Here is a 25402-nt window from a genome sequence, read left to right on the forward strand (position 1 = left end):
TCTTTCACTTGTATACTGCTTTTCTACCTCTAAGGCACTCAAGGCGCTTTGACACTGTTTGCACATTTACCTACTGATGATGATGCAGCATCAGGACCAACTGAGGCCTCACTATCTTGCTCGTACTTCCACATGACCACAGGAGGATCAAACCCACAACTTTCAGGTTGGGAGGCAACCACAATACCGCCTGAACCGTGCCGCCCCATTGTCAATAGGGGGCGGTCCGTGAGTGGAATAAATTAAAACAGACCAATTTAGAAATTCAAGGAAATACAGCTGGAATAGGTGCAGATTCTGGAAGATCTAGAGAGCTTTCTGTGTGGGTTATTGTGTGTAGCTGCTCCATAGAAGTCCACAATACAAAGGGACGAGAAATGAGCTTAATAGGTCCCCTTTAAAGAGCAGCACACATTAGATTTGTTGAAAAAGTTGTTTTCTGTGTGTGTAAGGAAAAAAAATGGACAAAAAATGATATGTGCCCCTAGGGGGTAGCATCACCCCTCCCCGCTGTGGCACGTTTTCCAGCTGTCTAAACAGGACAGCCACTTGAATATATTGATGAATTGCCATGCAACACAAGTAGGCTTCTCTTGAGTTCTTATTTGAATTAACATGGAAAAGGGCAAGCAATTATGTGGGCATCTTAAGGAGGCACACATCCAACTGCTTGATGACCCTGTTGTTAGCGGCTGATTTTATTTAGTGGCATACATTACATTTAAAGGAGGGAGATGATGGAAAGGCAGGGTGGTGGGAAGCACAGATCTGCCTATCCAGGAGTGCTGATTCATAGAAGCCTTTATTGATTTCCTATTCCTGCGTCAATGTTCAAGGTGCAGGATGACGGAGAGTGCTACAGAGCTACTCTCCAGTAGTGCAGGGCCAAAACAAAGGCTAAAGCACTCTGCACAGATTGTTTGATCACAGTCACACAAGACAAACAGCTGCAGTAAATAAAGAGTTGCAGTTCATGGAGAAATGAATTGTATCAACACTGTGGTTGTGATTTGAGAGGGAGGAAAGTGTGATTTTTAGGAACACTCATATGCATAGATTGTAGTATATCTGGAAGATCCCAAGGTCATGCAGCAAAGTGTGTCAGAGGGAGTGGAAAGCAGAGATCAGTAGAGAATCTGTGAGCTGTGCTGCATTAGTTCTAGTAGGAGAAGCTGCTAGTCCCTGGGTGATTTCGCTGATAGGGCTGTGGGCTGATTGCTGCAGTGCTACTTCCATTTGTTAGATTTTGCAGACACCCCTTCAAGAGTGAAACTCATTTCTCAAAGCATCTTGGCGTGGTGACAAACCCACATGTGCTGTGTCCGCAGTGACCTGTTGGGCTGTGGTACAGACAACGCTGTCATGGATTCAGAATGTCACAGACTCTAACATGGCTTTTATCTGGCATGTTGAGTAAATGTCAATGTCATACCAAATCAGTGAAGCAAGTTTGATGTACAAGCTCCTCCATTTCTTTTCTTTAAAATACCTTCTTCCTCCCCTGGGGATTCCCCCCTTCTTGGCAAATATAGAAGGTAAACAATCTTCAGAGGAGCACTGAAATTTAAGTAAACAGGATCTTATTGATTCATGCTCTTCTAACATATGAATGCCAAGTGGTTGTCAGACATAGCATTAAAATCAAAACAGGTCAATCTGTGTGTCCCGGTGAACAACAGCACAAGACAAGCACCATAGCAATGATTTTACATAATATAGAGTAGAAGGTCAAGTGCCTTCATTCCGCACATATGCTTTATGAATTTCAATTGAAATTGTGGGTCATGGGATTTACTGAGGGCATCGGCAGCAAAACATCACCCGAGAAATAACCATTGAATCTCAATTGGAGGACCACTTGAGCGACTTCTGCTCAGCAATAATACCATTATAGTATATGTAGCAGAATGGATCCCATAAATATAAATGGTTTCAATCAGCATCCTTTAGACTACTTTATTATACATTATTGTAACCAATATGTATTACAGTCTACTGTTACATATTGACAGCATTTCTTGTCTATTCAGCCAAATCTTCATTCATTCATTCATTCATTTTCTACCGCTTTTCCTCACGAGGGTCGCGGGGGTGCTGTCTTCGGGCAAGAGGCGGGGTACACCCTGGACTGGTCGCCAGCCAATCACAGGGCACATATAGACAAACAACCATTCACATACCTATGGACAATTTGGAGTGGCCAATTAACCTAGCATGTTTTTGGAATGTGGGAGGAAACCGGAGTACCTGGAGAAAACCCACGCATGCACCGGGAGAACATGCAAACTCCACACAGAGATGGCCGAGGGTGGAATTGAACCCTGCTCTCCTAGCTGTGAGGTCGTGCGTGCTAATCACTAGACCGCCATGCCGCCCACACCAAATCTTGTGACACTTAATCCACACAATACAGTACTACAGTATCCTGTAAGACTCATTCATTTAGCAAACTCAAATGAGGATATTACACAAACTTGCATTGGACTGTATCATTAGTGCAGAATTGAAAATTGAAAACAGCCAAATCACAAGAAGAAAAACACATGTCATGAGAACACATACTGTATGTTCATTTTTGTGTATCGTAACAATGCTTTGGATAACATTTACAAAATGAAAGCGGCTGTATAACATCGCCATAAACACATGTGGCAGTCGCTGCTGGGAAAAACAAAAAACATAAAGAACTGTGGTGTGTGGACAGACTGCAGCAAGAGATGTTAAGAGGATATTGCATGCCTGCCAGGTGGGCAGTGGACTGAACAGGAGTGTGTGTCTGATGTATGTGTGTGATGTGGTGGTCTGGGACTGCAACAATACATGCAGATAGAAAAGGAGTCTTCAGTCATCTGTCTACTGAGATGACGGCATGTACCAGCTCAACACGCTCCACAGCGTATTGCCAGCAGACACGTTTCAGCTGCAAAGCAACCATTGTTTGTCCTCCACTTTTCTCTCCCTGTTGGGTTATTTTCCCCACCATTACTAAGAACTCACATTCCAAGCTGTACATCTTTGCATATTAATCTCATTGGCCAGATGTGTGTTCATAAGTGGCCGGTTTTAAGTACATATGGTGGAGCTCAGATTCAGTGTTAGTTAAGGAAAGACGAGCCAATATTTTACCTGATGTTGGGCCTCCTCCAGATTCCCACTGGCCCAAAGAGACAGCCCCAGACGATGGCGGATCTTAGCCTCCTCCTCACGCCGAGCCAACTGCTCTGCAAGCCGCAGGCCTGTCAGAAAGAGGAGGAAGTGTGAGTGAATGAGCATCGGAGGAGGTAGAGAGTGAAAATTATTCAGAGCAGGCAGGCTCGTTCGAGGGAACAGATGTAAGCGTAGTATGGCACTGATGTTCTGCCCGTGAACAGGTTTAGATATTTGGCGGCTGTTCTAAGATGCAGCTCACACTGGGACAACTTTCAAAGACACACACTCATAGGGGGAGGCTTTCGGCCCGTAATGCAATCAATGCCGAGAATCGACCGACTAAACAAACACAAACACACGCTTAATACCAACACAAAAGAAGGTATATTACTTTGTCATCAAGTCTACAAATGTTTACAAAACATCTATATTTAACAACAGACACTCACTAAATCTACTACTTTATGTACCCATGTGTACCCAAATTACAGGATTATTATATATCAGAGTGTACTAATGATGTGACGACTAATACTTTGACACTTTATAGTTAATTTCTTTTTTACTCGTCTACATGTTGATGATGTTTCTTTCTTCGGCATTTGGCTATTTTTATGGTTGAAGATGTTTAATTTAGGGTAAGGGTTATGTAAAATCTGATTGGATATGCATATCTGTTGATTAATACTAGACCGTAGTCAGCTATGAAGCAGGAATAATTTAATTATTTATTTATTTATAGAGTGTTAGCGCGCAGGCCACACAACTAGGAGACCTGGGTTCGATTCCCATCTCTCTGGCATCCCTGGGTGGAGTTTGTATGTTCTCCCCATGCGTGTTTTCCAAAAACATTTTAGGTTAACTGGCAACTTCAAATTGTCCATAGGTATGAAGGTGAGTGTGAATGGTTGTTTGTCTATATGTGCCCTGTGATTGGCTGGCCACCAGTCCAGGGTGTACCCCGCCTCTCACCCGAAGACAGCTGGGATAGGCTCCAGCACCCCCGTGCCCCTCGTGAGGAAAAGCGGTAGAAAATGAATGATTTATTTTGATAAAATGAAGACAAAATATAGTAGTATATAGAGTATTATATAGGATAGTACTTTATGATGTGTTCATAAAGGGTTGGCAAACATATAATTTATAAACCCTTCATAAAGGTATCCTTATTAAAAAGTGGTATTGTCTACTTTATATCGTCTGAGCTATTGGTGGGCATATAAATGTGAGAGTCTACTAAGGTGTGTATGCTCAACAGTAGCTTCACAGTAGCTAAGACCACAGTTTGCTTTTCACTTCCAATCCCTCAAGCCGTGACACGTTTGTATCCTTGGCCTACCTGGCAGGTTTCGTTCTGCCCAATTAATGGGATGAAAATGCCACCCAACAGACGATAATGACAGGAGGTGGGGATTGGGTCATCACCCACAAGATGTTACAACACATTGTCACACGGAGAGTGCAACACGCTTTTGCTCATACACAGTCTCACTTAAATGCACTTTTAAGTAAGTCTATTCTCTGGACGCTTATGTGATGGAGGAGTCTAGACATGCTTTTGGTCAGAGAGGGTAGAAAATGGGCCAAGCCACGCTCGTTATACTGTGTTTTTCCCGGCAATACTGGAAAAGGGCCTGTGGCTGGACAAGATAAGCCAAGAACAGAGAGCATGACCTGAAACTATTCCGCAAACCTCACCAACACGCCACGTAACCGTAGACTTCATGGCTCCTCTATGGCCATTCTACCCGGCAGGCTTTGAAGATTGATACAGTCCACCAACAATCCCCTAGCCCCCCCTCCTTATCTTTCCACGTTCCCTCCCCCTGCCTGCACGCCCGCCCTCTTTCGCCCCTGCATCTGCTGTGCTCCCTTCTCTCTCTACTTCCGTTAGTCCTCTTCTCATCTCTGTGCCTCCCCTCCACTCTCCGCTACCTGTTTCATCTCAACTGCGGCTGCAGTGCTCGCAGGGACTCTGCAATGTTTAGGGCTCATTAGCCAGTGGAACAAGAGATAGGAAACAGATCTAAATTATAGTCTTCATTCTCTGACAGTCTCACCCCTCACTCATCCCAACTGTAGCTGTGAGCCTTTCATCTGCCTGCACACACACACACACACACACACACACACAGTCTTTTCCCTCTCAGAGTTGCTCTGTGATAGTTTTTTTATGATCAAGATGGAATGTCAACCAATTCTGTTTTCTTTATTCTCCATATGACAGGGAAATAATACGTGTGAATTATGACTCATGCCCATTGCTGATTCGCCTCTCTGCCCGCCTGACATCTTCTTTGGATTCTCTTTCTCTCGATCTCTCTTTGCCTTCCAAACGCTCTTGTTCCCTCTGTTCTCTTACCCTGTATCACTCAGCGTCTGTCACTGTCACCAGTCACCAAGCGTGCCTTTGGTATGCCCTGCAGGCACAGTCACATAGCAGTGGCTGACACCAAAATGTGGCTGTGGCTGACTGCCCCCCAAAGATCAACCGCAGAACACTTTAAAGGCTGCTTGACAGCTGGGTGAGAGAATCTCTGCAGCCCCCAAGGCCCACACACCTCTGCCTTCAGACACATGAATGTGGATAGGATAAAGGTCATGAAATCTTATGCATGCGCCACACAAACACAAAAACACAAAGTACAGATGCACTCATGCCAACAGAGTACATTTTGATCATGGCCACATGTGGACCATAACAGTACATGTTGTACTATCGTCATGTTCCAGACTACTATGTTGGGTTCCCCATTTTCTTACTATGAAATAAATACTCAACACAAGCTAATATGTTGTGCAGATGAAGCCTCTCTGATTTATGGCATCTATGCATTAAACTGCATAATCTGGAAGCAACAACCATCAAGGAGGTACAAGCAAGATTTATAAAAACAAGAATATGTGGGGGGGAGGACATACAGTGAAGAAAATAAGTATTTGAACACCCTGCTATTTTGCTATTTCTCCCACTTAGAAATCATGGAGGGGTCTGAAATTTTCATCGTAGGTGCATGTCCACTGTGAGAGAGATAAACTAAAAAGAAAAATCCAGAAATCACAATGCATGATTTTTTAACAATTTATTTGTGTGATACAGCTGCAAATAAGTATTTGAACACCTGTGTATCATCTAGAATTCTGACCCTGAAAGACCTGTTAGTCTGCCCATTAGAAGTCCACCTGCACTCCATGTATCATCCTGAATCAGATGCACCTGTTTGAGGTCGTTAGCTGCATAAAGACACCTGTCCACCCCATACAATCAGTAAGACTTTAACTTGTAACATGGCGAAGACCAAAGAGCTGTCCAAAGACACCAGAGACAAAATTGTACACCTCCACAAGGCTGGAAAGGGCTACGGAGCAATTACCAAGCAGCTTGGTGAAAAAAGGTCCACTGTTGGAGCTATCATTAGAAAATGGAAGAAGCTAAACATGACGGTCAATCTCAATCGGAGTGGAGCCCCATGCAAGATATCACCTCGTGGGGTCTCAATGATTCTAAGAAAGGTGAGGAATCAGCCCAGAACTACACGACAGGACTTGGTCAATGACCTGAAAAGAGCTGGGACCACCGTTTCCAAGGTTACTGTAGGTAATACACTAAGACGTCATGATGTGAAATCATGCATGGCACGAAAGGTTCCCCTGCTTAAACCAGCACATGTCAAGGCCCGTCTTAAGTTTGCATATGACCATTTGGATGATACAGAGGAGTCATGGGAGAAAGTTTTATGGTCAGATGAGACCAAAATAGAACTTTTTGGTCATAATTCCATTAAGCGTGTTTGGAGGAAGAAGAATGAAGAGTACAATCCGAAGAACACCATCCCTACTGTGAAGCATGGGGGTGGTAGCATCATGCTTTGGGGGTGTTTTTCTGCACATGGGACAGGACGAGTGCACTGCATTAAAGAGAGGATGACTGGGGCCGTGTATTGTGAGATTTTGGGGAACAACCTCCTTCCCTCTGTCAGAGCATTGAAGATGGGTCGTGGCTGGGTCTTCCAACACGACAACGACCCGAAGCGCACAGCCAGGAAAACCAAGGAGTGGCTCCGTAAGAAGCATATCAAGGTTCTAGCATGGCCCAGCCAGTCTCCAGACCTGAACCCAATCGAAAATCTTTGGAGGGAGCTCAAACTCCGTGTTTCTCAGCGACAGCCCAGAAACCTGACTGATCTAGAGAAGATCTGTGTGGAGGAGTGGGCCAAGATCCCTCCTGCAGTGTGTGCAAACCTGGTGAAAAACTACAGGAAACGTTTGACCTCTGTAATAGCAAACAAAGGCTACTGTACCAAATATTAACATTCATTTTCTCAGGTGTTCAAATACTTATTAGCAGCTGTATCACACAAATAAATTGTTAAAAAATCATGCATTGTGATTTCTGGATTTTTCTTTTTAGTTTATCTCTCTCACAGTGGACATGCACCTACGATGAAAATTTCAGACCCCTCCATGATTTCTAAGTGGGAGAAATAGCAAAATAGCAGGGTGTTCAAATACTTATTTTCTTCACTGTATAATGTAGTAGGCTGAGAAAAAGTTCCAGAAATTGCAAAGTTGTTGATCGTTTGTATTTTATTTTGAATATCAATTAAGTGCATCTATTTTAACACTCCTAAAATGTATTTTAGGTGAATTCATGCTTAATTGTGCTTAAAATAAAAGTGCTATGGGTCAAGATTATTATTCTATCATGTATTATTATATTAGGGAAGCATAGCAGAACTGTGGCATTCCCATTACTTGCTACAGTGATGGCATTGCTTTAATAACTTTTTAATTGTTGTGATTGTGCATTGTAGTGTGAAACTATTGTGTTCGTTGCTAGAGCAGTTTTGTCATTTTCTGTAGATTTCCAGAAATACAATATATCAAGTATTGGAACAGACATCTGACCTTCACACCGACATCAAGTGAAAACAGAGAGGAAGGAGACTTTTTAAAAGTCAAGAGTTTTAGTGGGTCGTTGTGTTATTCATCATACAGAAGAACATTTGTGAGGGACCCAAAAGTTTACAATATTCATTCATTCATTCATTTTCTACCGCTTTTCCTCACAAGGGTCGCGGGGGCTGCTGGAGCCTATCCCAGCTGTCTTCGGGCAAGAGGCGGGGTACACCCTGGACTGGTCGCCAGCCAATCACAGGGCACATATAGACAAACAACCATTTGCACTCACATTCATACCTATGGACAATTTGGAGTTGCCAATTAACCTAACATGTTTTTGGAATGTGGGAGGAAACCGGAGTACCCGCGTGCACGAGGAGAACATGCAAACTCCAGAGATCCCAGGTCTCCGAGCTGTCCACTGCGTTAACCACTCGCCACCATGCAGCCCCAACATGTGATTGATTATATAAATGCTACAGAGGTACATCTCAAACTAAAAGACAGAAACAGTGTTTTTTCTGTTGTGTCTTCCACTGACTAAACATATTATCTGTGTCATTGATGAGCACAAACTGACTCAGGAGGTCACATGGTAGCAACACTGTCTGCTCTAGTTTGAATCTTCTTTTCTATCCCTCCTTCCAATTAATCTTTTTTGGGAAACAAACAAAACAGTACAGCGACTGGAAAAAACTAGCAGTCGGCATAGGTAAAAACAAACAAGCAAAAAAAAACCAACAACTGGGTAGGTCTGGGTAGGTTGGCCAGAAATAATTGGCTGTCAAGTGCAGTGAAGGCGGTGTTCATTTTGCACAGCCAGACTGAGTACCACTACAAGGACAGCGTAGGGGACAGCAGGAGGACAGGTTGAAGACAGAACGGCCTGTCACCTTTGTTTTCATTAACGTTCGACAAACACGCCCTGCCTGCAAGGTATAGGCCAAGCTAATTCCAATAATGCCAATGGAGGGCAGATAGAGGAGCTGCATTCCCGCAGTGTGAAATATATGATTCACCCCATATAGCAACTGCAATTTTCTTGGATTCAAACAGTGTTTGGGCCATAACACAGTAGGGGTGCCTGAGTAAACGGTCCGTTAATGGGCATGCGCAACGCAGGTGGAATGGCTATTTAGCCCACATAAACGGGGGACTGCAACCTATCACATCTGCACTGACTGAGATTATTAATTTTCAAGAGAGCAAGCTGAGGGTTTTGTTTTCATCATAATCTGCGCGACATGAAAATATATTTTGGCAACTCTATTTGCAGAAAGTAGATTCAAAAGCGGGTAGCACAGCCCGCAGTAAACAGGCAAACGGCTTTGGCATGCATGCATGTAAGTAATAACGGAATACCTATACAGCAAGAGAGACAAGCTAGACGTCTAAAAAGCACCCAGAATCCCTTGTGCACTCCAAAGCAGAAAAACACAAACACACACGTGCAGGCATATATCCTAATGAAAATGTAGCAGGCTTAGCGGCAAATAGGTTGGGAATTTCATATTCATTAATTCAAAAACTCTAAGCCTATCAGCTCAGGCAACAAAGGCAACCCTCACTGTTGCTCCCCGTGCCTTACTCACCTTCCTGCAGGTACATGACAGCTTGTGAATAGTTCTGCAGCGCGTGGTGTGTTCTCCCCAGGCTGCCATAAGCTAGTGTTTTGGCAGCCAAGTCATTAGTCTGAGCTGCCACGCTAAGGTGCTGCTCTTGGAAGACAACTGCCCGCTCGTAGTTTCCCAGTGATTCATAAGTAAGACCCAAGTTCCCATAGGCACGGGCTTGCCGCGTGGGGCTTCCAGCTTCCTCTGCGATCTCCAAGTCACTCTGGTGGCATCTCAGCGCTGTCTCATACTCCCCCATCGCTTGGTACACAGCCCCTAAACCGCAACTGGCATCACCCTCTAGTAGTCGATCTTGGGTGTCGCGGGCGATGGCCAGTTGACGCTCCAGACAAGAGATGGCCTGCTCATAATTGCCCAACTGGCTGTGGAGTGCACCAAGTTCGCCGTAGGCCTGAGCCTTGCCTCCACACTCTCCCAGCTCATGAGCTACAACCAGCCGCTTCTCAAAGCACACCAGCGACTGTTGGAGGTTTCCCATAGCCCTGCAAGGAGACACAGAAAAGGTCAAAAGAGACATACTGACTATCACATCGGCACTTCACTTTCAATGAAATATACAACAACCTCTTAAATAAATGTGGAGAGTCATGTTGATTTACAAACACCAGCATGTCCAATAAGTGTATAATGCAGGGGCCTCAAACACGCGGCCCGCGGGCCAAATGACACTAGTTTTGAGACCCCCGCCTTGAAAGTTTAATGTTAGTGCGGCCCGCGCAAGTTTGATATGGATGCTGTATGGTATCATGTACCCAGAAAAAATTATTACGTTTGATTAATGTTCATGTTAAAGGTTAAATAACTAATTAATAGTTATCCTCCCTATCCGTGTGGAAGTGGTAAGTTTTTGGCTATTTAAGTTTAAAGGAAATAACTTGAAGGCTACCGTTTAGGTCGCTAGCTCCCTAGTTTGCGAGTTAGCATGTGTCTCAAGACCCTGCAGTTGCGCAATATGTTGTAAATAAAAAAGTATAAATGTGACTATAGTTGTGTTTTGTCATGGCTCTAATAATGCTTTGTTAATTTTAATCTGAAAAAACAATTTGTCTACACACCAACTATATGTGGTTTCTTAAGTTTTTATTATTTGCCGTTTTATTATTATTATTATATTTATTTATTACTGATTGATTGATTTTCTTTATTCTTGATTAGTTTATTTATTTTTCATCTTATTTTGTGCAGAAAAATAAAAATTAAGATATTTGAGAACAGTGGAATGTTTTATCAGAGCTTTTATTGTAGAAAATCGGAACCAAAGCACTGAAAAAGTTTGTATATTTTTCTGTTTTTAATAAATGAGTTTGTTTTTTTTGGAAAACCTGATGCGGCCCAGCCTTGCCCAGACCCTAGCTCCAGTGGCCCCCAGGTAAATTGAGTTTGAGACCCCTGGTATAATGTATATGGACAGAGCAGATAGAATTTTATATGTGCGAGTCTGGATATGAAATTCAGATTAACACACGGGTGACATCCTCTAAAATAAGATGTGTCAATGCAGTCTTCCTTCCCTCTGGGGTAGGCCTACACTGTACATTGTATTGTACAGTACATGTTGACAGCACGTAAATTTCTCTAATCCATTAATTGGCTCTCATAGTCTTCAAACGGACGTTTTTCATCTTCTCAGGGATATCAACAATTGCTGGATGCTGGTTCAAAGGGAAAGCAAAAAGAATAAAGCTCTTCAATATAATTAATGTTGTGTGATAACAAATGCACGACTGTGAAATGTCGGAAGATGAGAGCTTTGTGAGTGACGACTATTATTTCCACTGAACCCGTGCATATCTAATGCTGCTACGTGTGATTTCCATAGCGCTGACAACACCCAATAGGAGGAAAATCATTTGTCAAATGAGGGCTCCCGAGCAGGTCTTTTTTGCAGACACATTTTTGGTGCAGACTCATTGGAAGCTATGATTTCATTGACACATATAGAGTAAACAGATGGAGAATGTTTTGAAGCCTTAAAAAAAAAAAGCGAACTTTCTCCGGTTTTGAACAACGGTGCGTTAAAGCCTCTTTGCATACAGATAAGGCCAGGACCGCTAAACTGCTGCTGAGACAGCTAGCACTCGTCTAGCAAAACAGCTTTGCTAAGAGCGTCTCTAAACAAAATAATATGCAAAGCAGTATTAGAGTGATTATTAGGAACATATAGTTAAATACACTGGAAAATTTGTACAAACCCCACAAACTATTTTGTAGTATTTGTTTTAAGTGTGCATTTTTCTTTAAAATATATCAGTCTGTGTTTTAATAATGGATGAATGTTACATATGTCAGTAAGTTTTTGTGTCAACCTCCATGTGTATTTGACATACAGTGCATCCGGAAAGTATTCACAGCGCTTCACTTTTTCTACATTTTGTCATGTTACAGCCTCATTCCAAATTGTATTAAATTAATCTCTTACCTCAAAATTCTACACAAAATACTCCATTATGACAATGTGAAAAAAGTTTTTTTTTGACATGTTTTGAATTTATTAAAAATAGAAAACAAAAAAATCACATTTACATAAGTATTCACAGCCTTTGCTTAATACTTTGTTGATCCACCTTTGGCAGCAATTACAGCCTCAAGTCTTTTTGAATATGATCCCACAAGTTTAGCACACCTATCTTTAGGCAGTTTTGCCCATTCTTCTTTGCAATAAGTCTCAAACTCCATCAGGTTGGATGGGAGACGTCTGTGCACAGCCATTTTCAGATCTCTCCAGAGATGTTCGATCGGATTCAAGTCTGGACTCTGGCTGGGCCACTCCAGGACATTTATGGAGTGGTTCTGAAGCCAATCTTTTGAGATCTTGGCTGTGTGCTAATGTCTACTGTCTATATGGTCAAGGTACATGACCAGTCTACTGAGGTCAAGAGCGCTCTGGAGCAGGTTTTCATCCAGGATATCTCTATATATTGCTGCATTCATTTTCCTTCTATCCTGACTAGTCTGCCAGTTCCTGCTGCTGAAAAACATCCCCACAGCATGATGCTGCCACCACCATGCTTCACTGTAGGGATGGTATTGGCCTGGTGATGAGCAGTGCCTGGTTTCCTCCAAACATGGCGCCTGGCATTCACACCAAAGAGTTCAATCTTTGTCTCATCAGACCAGAGAATTTTGTTTCTCATGGTCTGAGAGTCATTCAGGTGCTTTTTGGCAAATTCCAGACGGGCTGCCATGTTCCTTTTACTAAGGAGTGGCTTTCGTCTGGCCACTCTACCATACAGGCCTGATTGGTGGATTGCTGCAGAGATGGTTGTCCTTCTGGAAGGCTCTCCTCTCTCCACAGAGGAACGCTGGAGCTCTGACAGCTCTGACATTGGGGCCTTGGTCACCTCCCTGACTAAGGCCCTTCTTCCCCGATCGCTCAGTTTAGAAGGCCGGCCAGCTCTAGGAAGAGTCCTGGTGGTTCCAAACGTCTTCCATTTACGAATAATGGAGGCCACTGTGCTCATTGGGACCTTCTAAGCAGCAGAAATTTTTCTGTATCCTTCCCCAGATTTGTGCCTCAAGACAATCCTGTCTCGCAGGTCTACAGACAGTTCTTTTGACTTCATGCTTGGTGTTTGTGCTCTGACATGCACAGTCAACTGTGGGACCTTATATAGACAGTTATTATATTTCCAAATCATGTCCAATCAACTGAATTTACTGCAGGTGGACTCCAATTAAGCTGTAGAAAGATCTCAAGGATGATCAGTGGAAAAAAGATGCACCTGAGCTCAATTTTGAGCTTCACGGCAAAGGCTGTGAATACTTATGTAAATGGGATTTTTTTGTTTTCTATTTTTAATAAATTCAAAACATGTCAAAAAAACCTTTTTTCACATTGTCATAATGGAGTATTTTGTGTAGAATTTTGAGGTAAGAGATTAATTTAATTCAGTTTGGAATGAGGCTGTAACATGACAAAATGTAGAAAAAGTGAAGCGCTGTGAATACTTTCCGGATGCACTGTAAATACATTTTTTACCTTTGGATTCACAACCAATTTTAATGTGATTTCATGCAGACTGACCTGTGTCCATTTCCCAAGCCTCTGTATGCCTTCTCCTGATCCTGCATACGGCTGAGACTCTGAGCTACCGACAGGTACTGTTCGTAGTATTTGATGGCTTCCTCAAAGTCTCCAAGAGCCTCATAACAGTCTCCTAGGTTTCCATAGGCCCTGCCCCTGTCCATTACTGCCTCGTTACCACTCAGTTGCTGCAGAGTAGCAAGCTGTTGCTCCAGGTACCCAATAGCTTCCTCCATCACTCCTACATTCATTTTTGTTATGCCCATATTTCCATACACCTGTGCTTCCACAACAGGATCCTTCAACCTCTGTCCGAGTTCCAGCTGCTCTTCATAGCTCTTAAAGGCCATGGCATACTTGCCCAAGGCCATGTAGACGGCTGCCAAGTGACCGTGAGCTTTGCACTCTCCAGACACATCTCCGAGTTCTTGGTAGACCTCCAGTTCTTGAGTGTGGTAGCCAAGAGCTTTGTCATATTTATGCACAAGTCTGTAAGTGGCCCCAAGGGCGGCGTAGGCACAGGCCTCCATTCTACGCTCCTTCACCTGAAACCAGACAACAAGCATACGATAAGCATCAAAATCCCACTGATAATATTTGAAGAACTTTTGATGATATTTGTGTTATGTAATACCTGATGAGCTAAGGCCAATTGCTGCTCGTAAAACTGAATGGCTCCAGACACATCCTTTTTGCAGACAAATATGTCCCCAAGATTCCCCAGAGCTCTGAAGCGAGCCTGTGAATTGTTTAGGGATTGAGCAAGTGATAACAGATATTTCTGACACTCCTCTGCCTTGGAAAAGTCTCCCAGGGCCTTGAAGGCCAAACCCAGATTACAGTATGCTTTGGCTTGACTCAGTTTGTCATGAAGATCCTTGGCCAGAGCGAGGTCCTGCTCGTAGTATTTGACAGCATCCTGGTAGTTGCCCAAGCAGTAGTGGGCATAGCCTAAATTGTGACAAACTTTTCCTTCACTTTCCATGTCTTGGAGGTCAGGAGACAAACGGAGGTACTGCTCATAATAGGGCACAGCCTGAGGGAATTCTCCACGTGAGCAGTGAAAGTTGCCAAGATTACCAAGGGCCCGCGCTTCACTCTGCACATCTCTGAGCTCGCGAGCAATGTTGAGATGGTTCTGGTAATGCTGCAAAGCCCGATCATGGGCTCCCAGGGCTTGGTAAGCCACAGCCAAATTACCGTGAGTGGATGCCTGCGATGCACGGTCGTTGACCTCCATGGAGATTTGCAACTCCTGGCGGTGGTAGCGAACAGCCTGGTCAAAAGCTCCAAGGGCATTGTAGGCATTGCCCATGTTGCCATAGGCCCGGCCCTGTGCGGCATAGTCACTGAGCTCCTGTGCAATGGCTAGGTGTGTTTTGTGGAGTTTAAGTGCTGTCTCATAGTCTCCCTTCATCTGGTGAATGATGCCTGCAAAGACAGGAAAGCATTAAGTTAAAAGACGAGAATGGATTTAAATTCAAGTGCCTTGTCAGTGTTAACGTAGAAAAAAACAACTAATTTGGTTGCTAAATATGCTCTGAGAGCCATCTACTCTCTGCATACTATACACTTTCACACAATTGTAGTCATTATAAATGCAAATCAAAAGCTGTGTTTTGTGTCTTCATAAGATGTTACAAAAATCAGCCGCGGGAGTTGGTGATGATTCTTAGAGAAATAAAAAGAAAGCTTTAAGAGGATGTGTGATTTGATAGAAAGCTTCAACTTCACAATTAGATAATTGTAGAGAAACCATCAATAATAGAGAGGCGAGTGCTAGTGCAAATGTATAATTTATAATAAAATACGGTCCAAAAAAATAACTTTGCACCGCTCAGACAACCATCTGCCACAAAGATTGCATTGCTTTTTACGATCGTTTTTTAAAAAAAGACACATTTTCAGCTTAATTCAGACAATGCTTTAGCACACACAAGAGACCTACAAATCAGACCAGTGTGTTTGTATGCTTGCATTTGAAGTGATGCAACTCGAGCTTGACCTTGGCCATCACCCTGAAGACTTGTATGCCTTGCACATCATTTGGGGAAACAGACAGGCACTGCATGCGATAAATAAAATCTAATAACCAATGCACCAAAATATGGCACAACTTGAAACAAAAACGAAAATCCAAGATGTGCCTTAGGCATTGAGCAGTACATATGCACCTAGTTGCCTTGTTTTAGCTTGAGGTTTTTTGACAACCTTGCACAATCCCCTCAGTTTTGCTTGTTAAGCATCCTAAGAGTCACGGGCAGGCAGCTTGGAGTACTACTGACAGCTCACAAAGTCAATTTCAAGGTTATGGCATCCTCAACACTGAGTGATCTTACAGAGGATATAATGTCTGCCGATGCATTTCCAGCAAAAAAGCACAGTAATGGACAGAAGATTGTCAGGGCAGAGGCAAGGGGTATAGCCCCACCCCCCCACATGGTAAGGGGATTATAGTAAATAAAACCATACTTCTACTATGGGCTGCCCCCAAAGCATGTTCAAAATCAATGTGACACTTTTGCAATGTCCTGGTGTTCAATTAAACCTTAAGGAAATGCTCTATAGCAACCACTGTGAAACCAGGGCAAAAAAGTGCATGTACCCAGATTTCTATATAAAGTCCAATGCATTCTGAGCCCTACACCATCCATCCATTCACTGTACCGCTTGTCTGAGCCCTATACATTTGTCCATAACAAAAGGCATTAAAACCATAGCAATGTGTTGTCACTTCTCATTACACAGCTAGCTGTACATTAAGGCAAAAGTGATGACTTCGAGGGATGTTGCTGTTTTCTGAATACATCCTTTTTATTTAGTAAATATTCGCAATGGAGGTCCATCGTGCCGCTGCCTGCAGAATTTTAAGACGACTTTAAACAATGGTTCAGCCACTTGGTAAGCATGATATTGGGAATAAAGTTTTTTTTTTTGTCCCGTCCAGCCATTGGGGCAGATAGTATTGTTGACCTATTAATAATAAAGTTGACCAATCTGAAGGTGTGAGTAATTGATCATTTACACATCATATTTAATTTACATTTGATAGCAGGGTGCTAGAATCATGGCAGTATTGTCAGTGCTACCAGTTACAAAAAAAGTATTTTCCTGAAAGTTGATATATATGTAATAAAGCACCATATACTGCATACATTGGTGTGGAAAAGTGTTTGCCTCGTTCATTCAGATGAACATAATTTCAAATTCAATTTAGAATATTACTTCTTTTGCCTGTGTAAAATAACAAGGGTGTAGAAGTAGTGAGCTGAGTCAGACACTAGATCAGGGGTGCTCATTAAGTCGATCGCGATCTACCGGTCGATCGCGGAGGTGGTACTGGTCGATCGCGGCGTGACATCTAAGTGCAGCAGAACTTTCGATGTCAGCCTATCAGCCATCCCCGTTACTTGATTGACATACAGGACAACCAGTCAGATGACAACTGAATTTTGACCTTTAGGTCACCGCTCATGCGTAAACAACGATGCAAAGTGCTAAGCTAGTCGGCGAATTGCGTCAGATTTCAAGCCCTCGCTAAAGTTTATGGTCACTAAAATGAGTGAAGTAGCTGGACCAAGTAAAAAGGCAAAAACATATCACTTCCATACGGAATGGGAGGTGGACTTTTTTTTTCACAATGTCTTTTTCGAAGTGCGTTTGCCTGGCTAACCTGGCTAACCTGGCTATCAGCAGCTACTGTCCGGACTATGCATCCCTGGCTGATTCAATTCAGTGCAAGTCATCAAAGTAAACTCAGGTAATTACAAAAAATGTTAATAGTTAATTATGTGTGTTTTGCAATATTGGCTCATTTGGTTATGTAAGGTACATCAACATACATTGTACGTACAAATAATCCTCAATACATTTGAAAATAAATAGATGTTTTGCATTTTTGTAGTGGGTAGATCATTTTGACTCGGTCATTTTAAAAGTAGCTCACATGCTGAAAAAGTGTGAGCACCCCTGCACTAGATCCTCCGGGGCTCTGCAGAGAGGAAGGGGTGGAATTGTGTTTTGGGCTTAAGGTACCAAATCCTTAGTTTCAGACAGAGGCATCACCTACAGTCTGACTGACAGAGATACAGGAAAGAGGGAGATGAAAAAACGGGTGCTGCTGAGAGGGTGGTCTTCAAACCCAAACAGCAACCAGCAGCCAGTTCCACCTGCAACACTGAGCTGCTACTTCTATGCACCTGCTGTTTAGCTCCCTACTGTAAAAAAACAGTCATTGCAATAGCCGCAACATCTGACACCTCAAGGGTTTCTCATACTTTCATTTATTTGTGATTAGTACAAATATGTGTACATTATCTTTAAAATCAGCACACATATACAAACAGCCCCGCACACATGATGAATGATTTTTTATTTATTACTTTTTTCTGTGTGTTATAAAGGTGTACGCATGGACGTCTACCGTTATGTGAAATGATACTCATGATAGTTTCTGCAATCCTTTTCAGAAACTGAAGTATGGGACCCCGTTGTAAGTAATAGCAAGCAAGGATCACTGAGCACAAGGGTCACTACTGGTGTCTAATGGCAAGAAGGCCCAGGGATCAAATCTGTGTCAGCTCTATTCTTTGTGTGTAGAGTTTACATGTACCAGGGTACCAGTCCAAAAACCTGTACATATAATAGAGGACTGCAATACATTGTCTGTCTCTCTGTCAACCATGTTATTGAAAGGTTACTTCAGGGTGTACCTCACCTTTCGCCCTAATGGTTTTGTCCCCCCTGCGACGTTATGTGGAAAAGGAATTGACGAATCTTTGCTGAAGAAGATAAGACCGCCATCCTTATTAATATCTCCACAGGAGAAAGGTTGCTAATATTTACACAGATGATAATGGAGAAATAAAATATGTCATCAACTCCAGATGGATGCATGTGTGTGTGTGTGTGTGTGTGTGTATGTTTATCTTCTTGTCTCTCATCCACCTTCAATTCATTCTGTCTGAGCCATTAGGCTGGGCAAATTCCTTTGTAAATTCTGCACTCTACTTCTCCTTTTCCTGGTCCAAGTAATAATATATCTACTTCCAAAGTCTTAGGTACCAAGATGAATAATCTCACTGCTCCAGGCAAGTCTAGTTCTTAGTGTTGTTAGTTTCATCTTTGGGAGCCTGAAAATAGACCATTTTAGTAGTTGAAATGATGCAAAAATAGCAGTCAATTGATCCAGATGTCTCATCACTGTATTATGATACATTTGCAAAAGTATTTGCCATAAATGTAAATATTTAATTAGCATAGCTTAGTCAGCTGAGAAGGATAATAATAAAAGCCTCTCCAAATCCAAATCATGGTACCTTGGCAGACAATGTATGTTATGCTATATTCTATATAATCTGGTGATGATACATCAGTGTTTGACATAACCCATGTCCTGTTTCTTTTCCACACACCAATAAGGTACAGAAGCAATAAAAACATATTATATCTTGGTCTAAATCTACTGATGTGTGAACACTTCCTGTTTTCGTCTTGTTGTTGCCTTGTGTTTGGCAATAACAAAAATAACAAAATCCCTCGGGAATCAGGATTAGATGGAAAAGGAGAAAATGCATGATTTTCAAGCTTTTTTTTTTTTACCATCAGCCGTTCACACTGACACATTGCGGGACTTTGGCCTACATATTTAAACATATGGGAGTAGTATTACTGCCGTCGCACAATGCAGTAGTGCAGTGCTTCTCAGAGGGTGGGGTGAGCTTTTTTTTGGGGGGGGGGGGCAGTAGCGACTTTTAGTACCCCCTGTTATAACATTTGGTCTCAACTTAATGGCTCATAAGACAGATAACAGGTTCTCAATAATGATTTAGGTTGAGCTCCATTTCAGAGCCTTTACTTTGAAGCACTGTAAAACAGAACATCCAGAAATTAAGAATGTCAATTAACTTCTTTGTAACATTCAATACAAAGACATTTATTTAAAAGAAGTGTGCTAATTTACTTTGGATCAGCAATTTGCAATTTACATGGCGATTTTGCACACCTCCAAAGGTGTGCAAAAGTGTGCACCGCGGGGGTGCTGGAGCCTATCCCAGCTGTCTTCGAGCGATAGGCGGCGTACACACTGGACTGGTCACCAGCCAATCACAGGGCACATTTAGACAAACAACCATTCACACTCACATTCACACCTACGTATGGACAATTTGGAGTCGGCAATTAACCTAACATGTTTTTGGAATGTGGGAGGAAACCGGAGTACCCGGGGAAAACCCACGCATGCACGGGGAGAACATGCAAACTCCACACAGAGATGCCCGAGGGTGGAATTGAACTCCGGTCTCCAAGCTGTAACAAAGTTACATTATTAAAGTTAAATCTCATCCTTAGCTGAAAATTACCATGAAATGAGTGTAATGCACATTGTTAAACAAGTGACAGTAACAAGCAATACTGTGTAAAATTCAGGAAGTAAATGCACACTAAAATGGCCAAACATACAAGCAAGTGCTACAGAAACAGTAGCTTAACCAACATATGCTTCCAAAAGATTGTCTTTGAAGCGCAATGGCTATGCAGTTTAAATGTTGTCATCAATGACAGCAACTACATGGCAACCCACCACTTCAGTCCCCAGTCGGATATTAAATACTGCTGACTTGGGGGTAAGATAGCCAATTATTGAATAATATATGGGACTGGAATGCAAAATCTTCAGATCCTTTATAGGTCAGAGTGTGCTGAGCTAGGTCTGCTGGTACCGCTGGGCATCGTGGTTGGATATTAAAGGATGGCAATCTCGATACAAGTGCGCCTCAGAGCCAGACAGCCACTGCCCCACCCATGCTGCAGCCAACTTCAACAACAAGCTGAGAGGGCATAATAAGCTTTTGTGAGTGTGAGCTTTTCTGCTTTCTCAAATGTCTTTGTTCGCCTTTTGATTCCTGCATGTTAATTGTTTTGATCACTATTTTTGTGCTCAGCATAAAAAGGTTTTGAAGTCTTCCAAGCGAGCTTGTGGGCATTCATGACGAAATAACAACAACAATCCGCTGCCTCAAACAACACAACAGAACAATTAGACACTGAAGCGCCACGTCCGCCACTTCATTCTCTGTTATCTTCATTATTCAGCTCCACTTGAATCAACTATTAAAGGTAATTAAGCGATTCATCAAGTCAGTTTCAATTACTAGAGGCCTGACAGCATCAGATTACAATCAGCGGGGGTGAGGCAAGAGACAGCGATAATGAAAAGCAGAGGCATCAAAAAGTGAAAAGAGGTACAAGAGAGAAAAAAAACAAGTGGATGCATGAGCGTATGAGGTAGAGTATGATCATCATGGTCGTCTCTTTGGAGCAACTGGCTTCATTACTAGAACCCACCCACTCGTTTAGCTTTGTCACCAGATGGAGATCTGGAACACTGACAATTGTGACCAATCATAAAGAACCTGCTTAGGGATGTCATAACAAGACACCTATAAGACCTAGAAATAGATCGGCGTGACATCATAATAACACTCACATGTAGCGTAGCATCATAAAATGTGCTCTTGAGAGCCCCTCAAATTTATGATGACCTGTTATGATCCCCTTGTAAAAACTGGCTGTATTGTAGGATGTGCACCATTTAAACTGGTCAAATGCCAGCTTCAATTTATGTTTGGTTGATTAACCTCCACTTACACACTTTTACGCATAGGTTAAAGAATAAATCATCTGTAAGAACTTTTATGCCTCTTCGATGTCCATTAGAATGCATGTTAGTGCTACTTTGATGGCTATCATAAGTCATGCAGTGTAGGTTGGAATGGCTACACTAAATACAGCAAAACGGCCATCAAATTTATCTCATGGGGTAGTCAATATCCAGGGAGATTTTTTTATCATTAAGGTTAGATATATCATTATGCGATTATGGTCTGCACATAATTATCCTGTTAATGATTTCACTTTAGAAAGACATTAGCAATAAATTCTAACTGGCATACTGATTATATTTAAAGTTGCAAAAGAGTTGTTAACATTCATTCATTCATTAATTCTCTACCGCTTATCCTCATGAGGGTCAAGGGGGTGCTGGAGCCTATCCCAGCTGTCTTTGGGCGAGAGGCGGGATACACCCTGGACTGGTCGCCAGCCAATCACAGGGCACATATAGACAAACAACTATTCACACTCACATTCATACCTATGCACAATTTGGAGTCTAATTAACCTAGCATGTTTTTGGAATGTGGGAGGAAACCGGAGTACCCGGAGAAAACCCACGCATGCACGGGGAGAACATGCAGTCCATACAGAGATGGCCAAGGATGGAATTGAACTCGGGTTTCCTAGCTGTGAGGCCTGCGTTCTAACCAGTCGGTCGTTGTTAACATATAGTTTCCTTTTTTCTTATTGAGTTTATCTTATTAGTCTTCGATTCAGTCCAAAGCAGCAGGAACTCTATAAAGTCCAAATGCTATGCTAGTCTATAAAGACAGACTTTGTCTTAGTCTGTCGTTGTGGCATTTTTTTTCGCCATACTGAACCCATTATAGTATTTCAGGGGAACATCTTCCAAATAATATTTCAGGTGTTGTAACACAGACTGTTCAAACGCTGCTTTTAAAAAGACAGATGGTGTGGGAATCATGATCAAAGATTTGGGCTTCTCTGGGGGGGGGGGACAGCCATCAAAAAGGATCAAATGGGCATCGACGTAACACTTACGTATTTTCATGGCTGCATTACTGATTGAGCCCAAAAAATCATTCAAATGACTATCACAGCTAGATTAGCATTGGTAACAATTACATTTATAATATACTACAATGGCCTGCACGGTGGAGAGTGGTTAGCGCTACACAGCTAGGATACCCGGATTCGATTCCCGCTCAAGCATCTCTGTGTGGAGTTTGCATGTTCTCCCCGTGCATGCGTGGGTTTTCTCCGGGTACTCCGGTTTCCTCCCACATCCAAAAACATGCTAGGTTAATTGGCAACTCCAAATTGTCCATAGGTATGAATGTGAGTGTGAATGGTTGTTTGTCTATATGTGCCCTGTGATTGGCTGGCGACCAGTCCAGGGTGTATCCCGCCTCTTGCCCAAAGACAGCTGGGATAGGCTCCAGCAGAGGCATGATGATTATATACAATATGTGGTGGAGCAACTGATAAATGCATAGGATGCTGTGGGGCACTGTTACACCGAGTTGTTCTTAGTAGTATACTGTCTTCAGTGAGCCAAAGTCGAACCAATTCATCCATGAAATTTGCTTTGCAACAGAAGTCTGACCTTTACAGAAAAAGGTTAGAGAACAATGACTTTAGAGAATAACAGAAACTAATAAAATAACTTTTGGCCAGACAACTGGTGATCCAAATGACTACAACTTCAACACTGCATTCATATGGGACACCAGTAATACACTCATTAAAAAAAATGATGGAATACATTGTTGTTTGTGTTTGGGTCAAAGATAAACACACCAGGTTAGATTCCTTCCTTTATGAGAAGGATATCAGTGTCATGGTCCTCTAGTTATTTTGGCAGTCAGTGTTTGGCGTACATACCCAGATTGGAGGAGGCCCTTCCCTCAGCGGCTCTGTCTTTCAAACCCTCAGCGATGGACAGCTGCTGTTCGTGATACTGCTTCGCCCTCTCCAGGTCCTGCATGCATCGGGCAGCGTGGCCTAGGCCGGCATAAGCTCGCATCTCAATGGACTTCTCTTCCAGCTCCTGGGCAAGCTCCAGCACGTGTGTGTGGTAGGACATGGCCTTGTCAAAGTTTCGGTGATAGTGGTAGGCACTACCCAGGTTACTGTAGGCTCGAGCTTCCTCACGTTTATTTTCAAGGGCCTTGGCGATGCCCAGATGCTGCTCGTGGCATTGGACGGCGTTGTCAAAATCTCCCATGGCGATATAGACAGCACCCATGTTTCCCAGCTCTCGAGCCTCAGAGAGCTGATCCTTTGACTGTTTCGCCAGCAGAACACATTGTTTGTGGCTGGCCAGTGCATTCGGGTAATCTCCAATGGCTGTATATACATGGCCCAAACTGCTTAGGGCCATCGAAGCAGCCTAAAGAGAAACACAAAAAAACAGTGGGTCATTGAAGTGAAATTCACACTTTTTCAAAATAGTTCCTTTAACTACGCCCACAATTTAATTACATGTCTGTTTTTATTGCCTTTATTTTTCAAATTCCCTGCCCATGCCAGCAAATATAAATGCAGAACAGAACCTTCCAATTCACTTAGGAAGCTTACTGCTCAGAAACCACGCAAAGAAGAAAACCTCATTTGATTCAGAGGTTGCAAAGCAAGGAAGGGGGTAAAATGTGATGCATATCAGCACAGCAGCAGGTTTGTTTTAAAACCACCAGTTTGCCCGCTGCAATCATGCCTCATGGTGTGCCAGTGCCAACCCAACAAAGAAAGTGCTAATCAGGCGGGTGTGGAGAAAGGTTTCAGCTTCACACTAGAGCTGTGGGTTGCTGGGGGGGGGACTTTGAGGCTATGAAGAGAGACAAAATAATTACATATTTTCTCCAACTCTTCCTGCCATTTTCCAAGCCCTGTCCACCTGTCTAGCACTGTACTAAACACAAATTGCACTGCAAAACCAAGACATGTAGAAGGAAAAATAAGTTTTTTCAAAAAAGGTGAACACAGGTTTACAGATTTCATTTCGTGTCATCTTTTTTGCTTTGCGAAAAATACCCCCCATGGGGGTACTAGACAGCAGTTTGCAAAATAAAAAGTGCTTTAATTAAGCAGGTACAGGTACTCATAGTGGTACAGGAACAAACGAAACGCAACAGAGGGGGAAAAAGGCTCTGTAATAACAAACAATCTGGCAAAAATCACAGGTAAGTGGCTAGGTGACAGCACAGGTAAGGAGACATGAGCGAATGAACCAGCACCATTCCTGGGATGACGATAGGCTTTTAAATCCTGATAATTGCCATTGGCACCAGATGTGCACAATTCTACTGAGGTAAAGCTGCTGCAGCAGGAAGTGCAGCACTCCAAAATAAGAGTGCAGGACAGGAAATGATACTTCTCGTCCTTTGGAACATGACATCTCTTTTCATTCTGATTAACACAGCAGGTCTATTTGTTTTGTAGATCGCCCCTTTGCCCGAGTCAACACATCTACATAACTGAGCATGAATAGATTAAACTGGGCATGAAACTGTACCAGCGAGTCTTCATTGTGGGCATAATTCCCCACATCTCTATACAGCATGCTCTTCTCCAGCAGATATAAAGGAAATCGAGCTGTGTTAAGTTCACAGTCAAAGTCCTTGCCCTCCTGGCCAAATCACCCATAGCATGGCATGCACCTCGTGGTGGTCTAGGAAGCAAATAGCACAGACACAAGGTGCATTCAGGGACAAGACCGGCAACCCACTGAAAACGGCTTTGCGACCTGACCCACCAGTTGAGAGTCACTCATTTAAGTAATTAACTCTACAAATGTGTTTGCTTCAAGCATGTTTCATCCATGTGAGGCGTCATTGGGTAAAAATACACATTTGGATCATGAATGGTACCAAATCTGTTTTGTGAGTGGGTCATTTCTTGTGAAAATTTATTGTGACCCCCCCATATTTGAGCAGGTTTCCTGTTATTTCACTCACCTAATTTTGCAGTGCACAATGCAAGTGCAGACAGCACTCACTGTAAGATAACAGAGAGGACATGTCCACATGAACAGGAAAAGTATGACATCCTGTCC

At 42.7% G+C, this 25402-nt stretch overlaps 1 protein-coding gene across 3 annotated transcripts in view; it reads right to left on the reverse strand.

Annotated features, from left to right (window-relative positions):
• LOC131128603 (tetratricopeptide repeat protein 28-like) overlaps nucleotides 1-25402 on the reverse strand; it is a 188893-nt gene that overhangs the window by 14218 nt on the left and 149273 nt on the right. For all 3 annotated transcript variants that reach the window (XM_078789822.1, XM_058071605.2, XM_058071607.2), the window contains 5 exons: nucleotides 23233-23740; nucleotides 14345-15141; nucleotides 13711-14255; nucleotides 9645-10168; nucleotides 3127-3236 (listed from right to left, as the gene is read on the reverse strand). In XM_078789822.1, the coding sequence (XP_078645948.1) occupies nucleotides 3127-3236; nucleotides 9645-10168; nucleotides 13711-14255; nucleotides 14345-15141; nucleotides 23233-23740 (2484 nt within the window). The remainder of the gene's footprint in view (nucleotides 1-3126; nucleotides 3237-9644; nucleotides 10169-13710; nucleotides 14256-14344; nucleotides 15142-23232; nucleotides 23741-25402) is intronic.

Source organism: Doryrhamphus excisus, linkage group LG3 (genome assembly GCF_037039965.1).
Source record: "Doryrhamphus excisus strain RoL-2023G ecotype Guam linkage group LG3, RoL_Dexc_Guam_v1.1, whole genome shotgun sequence".
NCBI classification, from domain to species: domain Eukaryota; kingdom Metazoa; phylum Chordata; class Actinopteri; order Syngnathiformes; family Syngnathidae; genus Doryrhamphus; species Doryrhamphus excisus.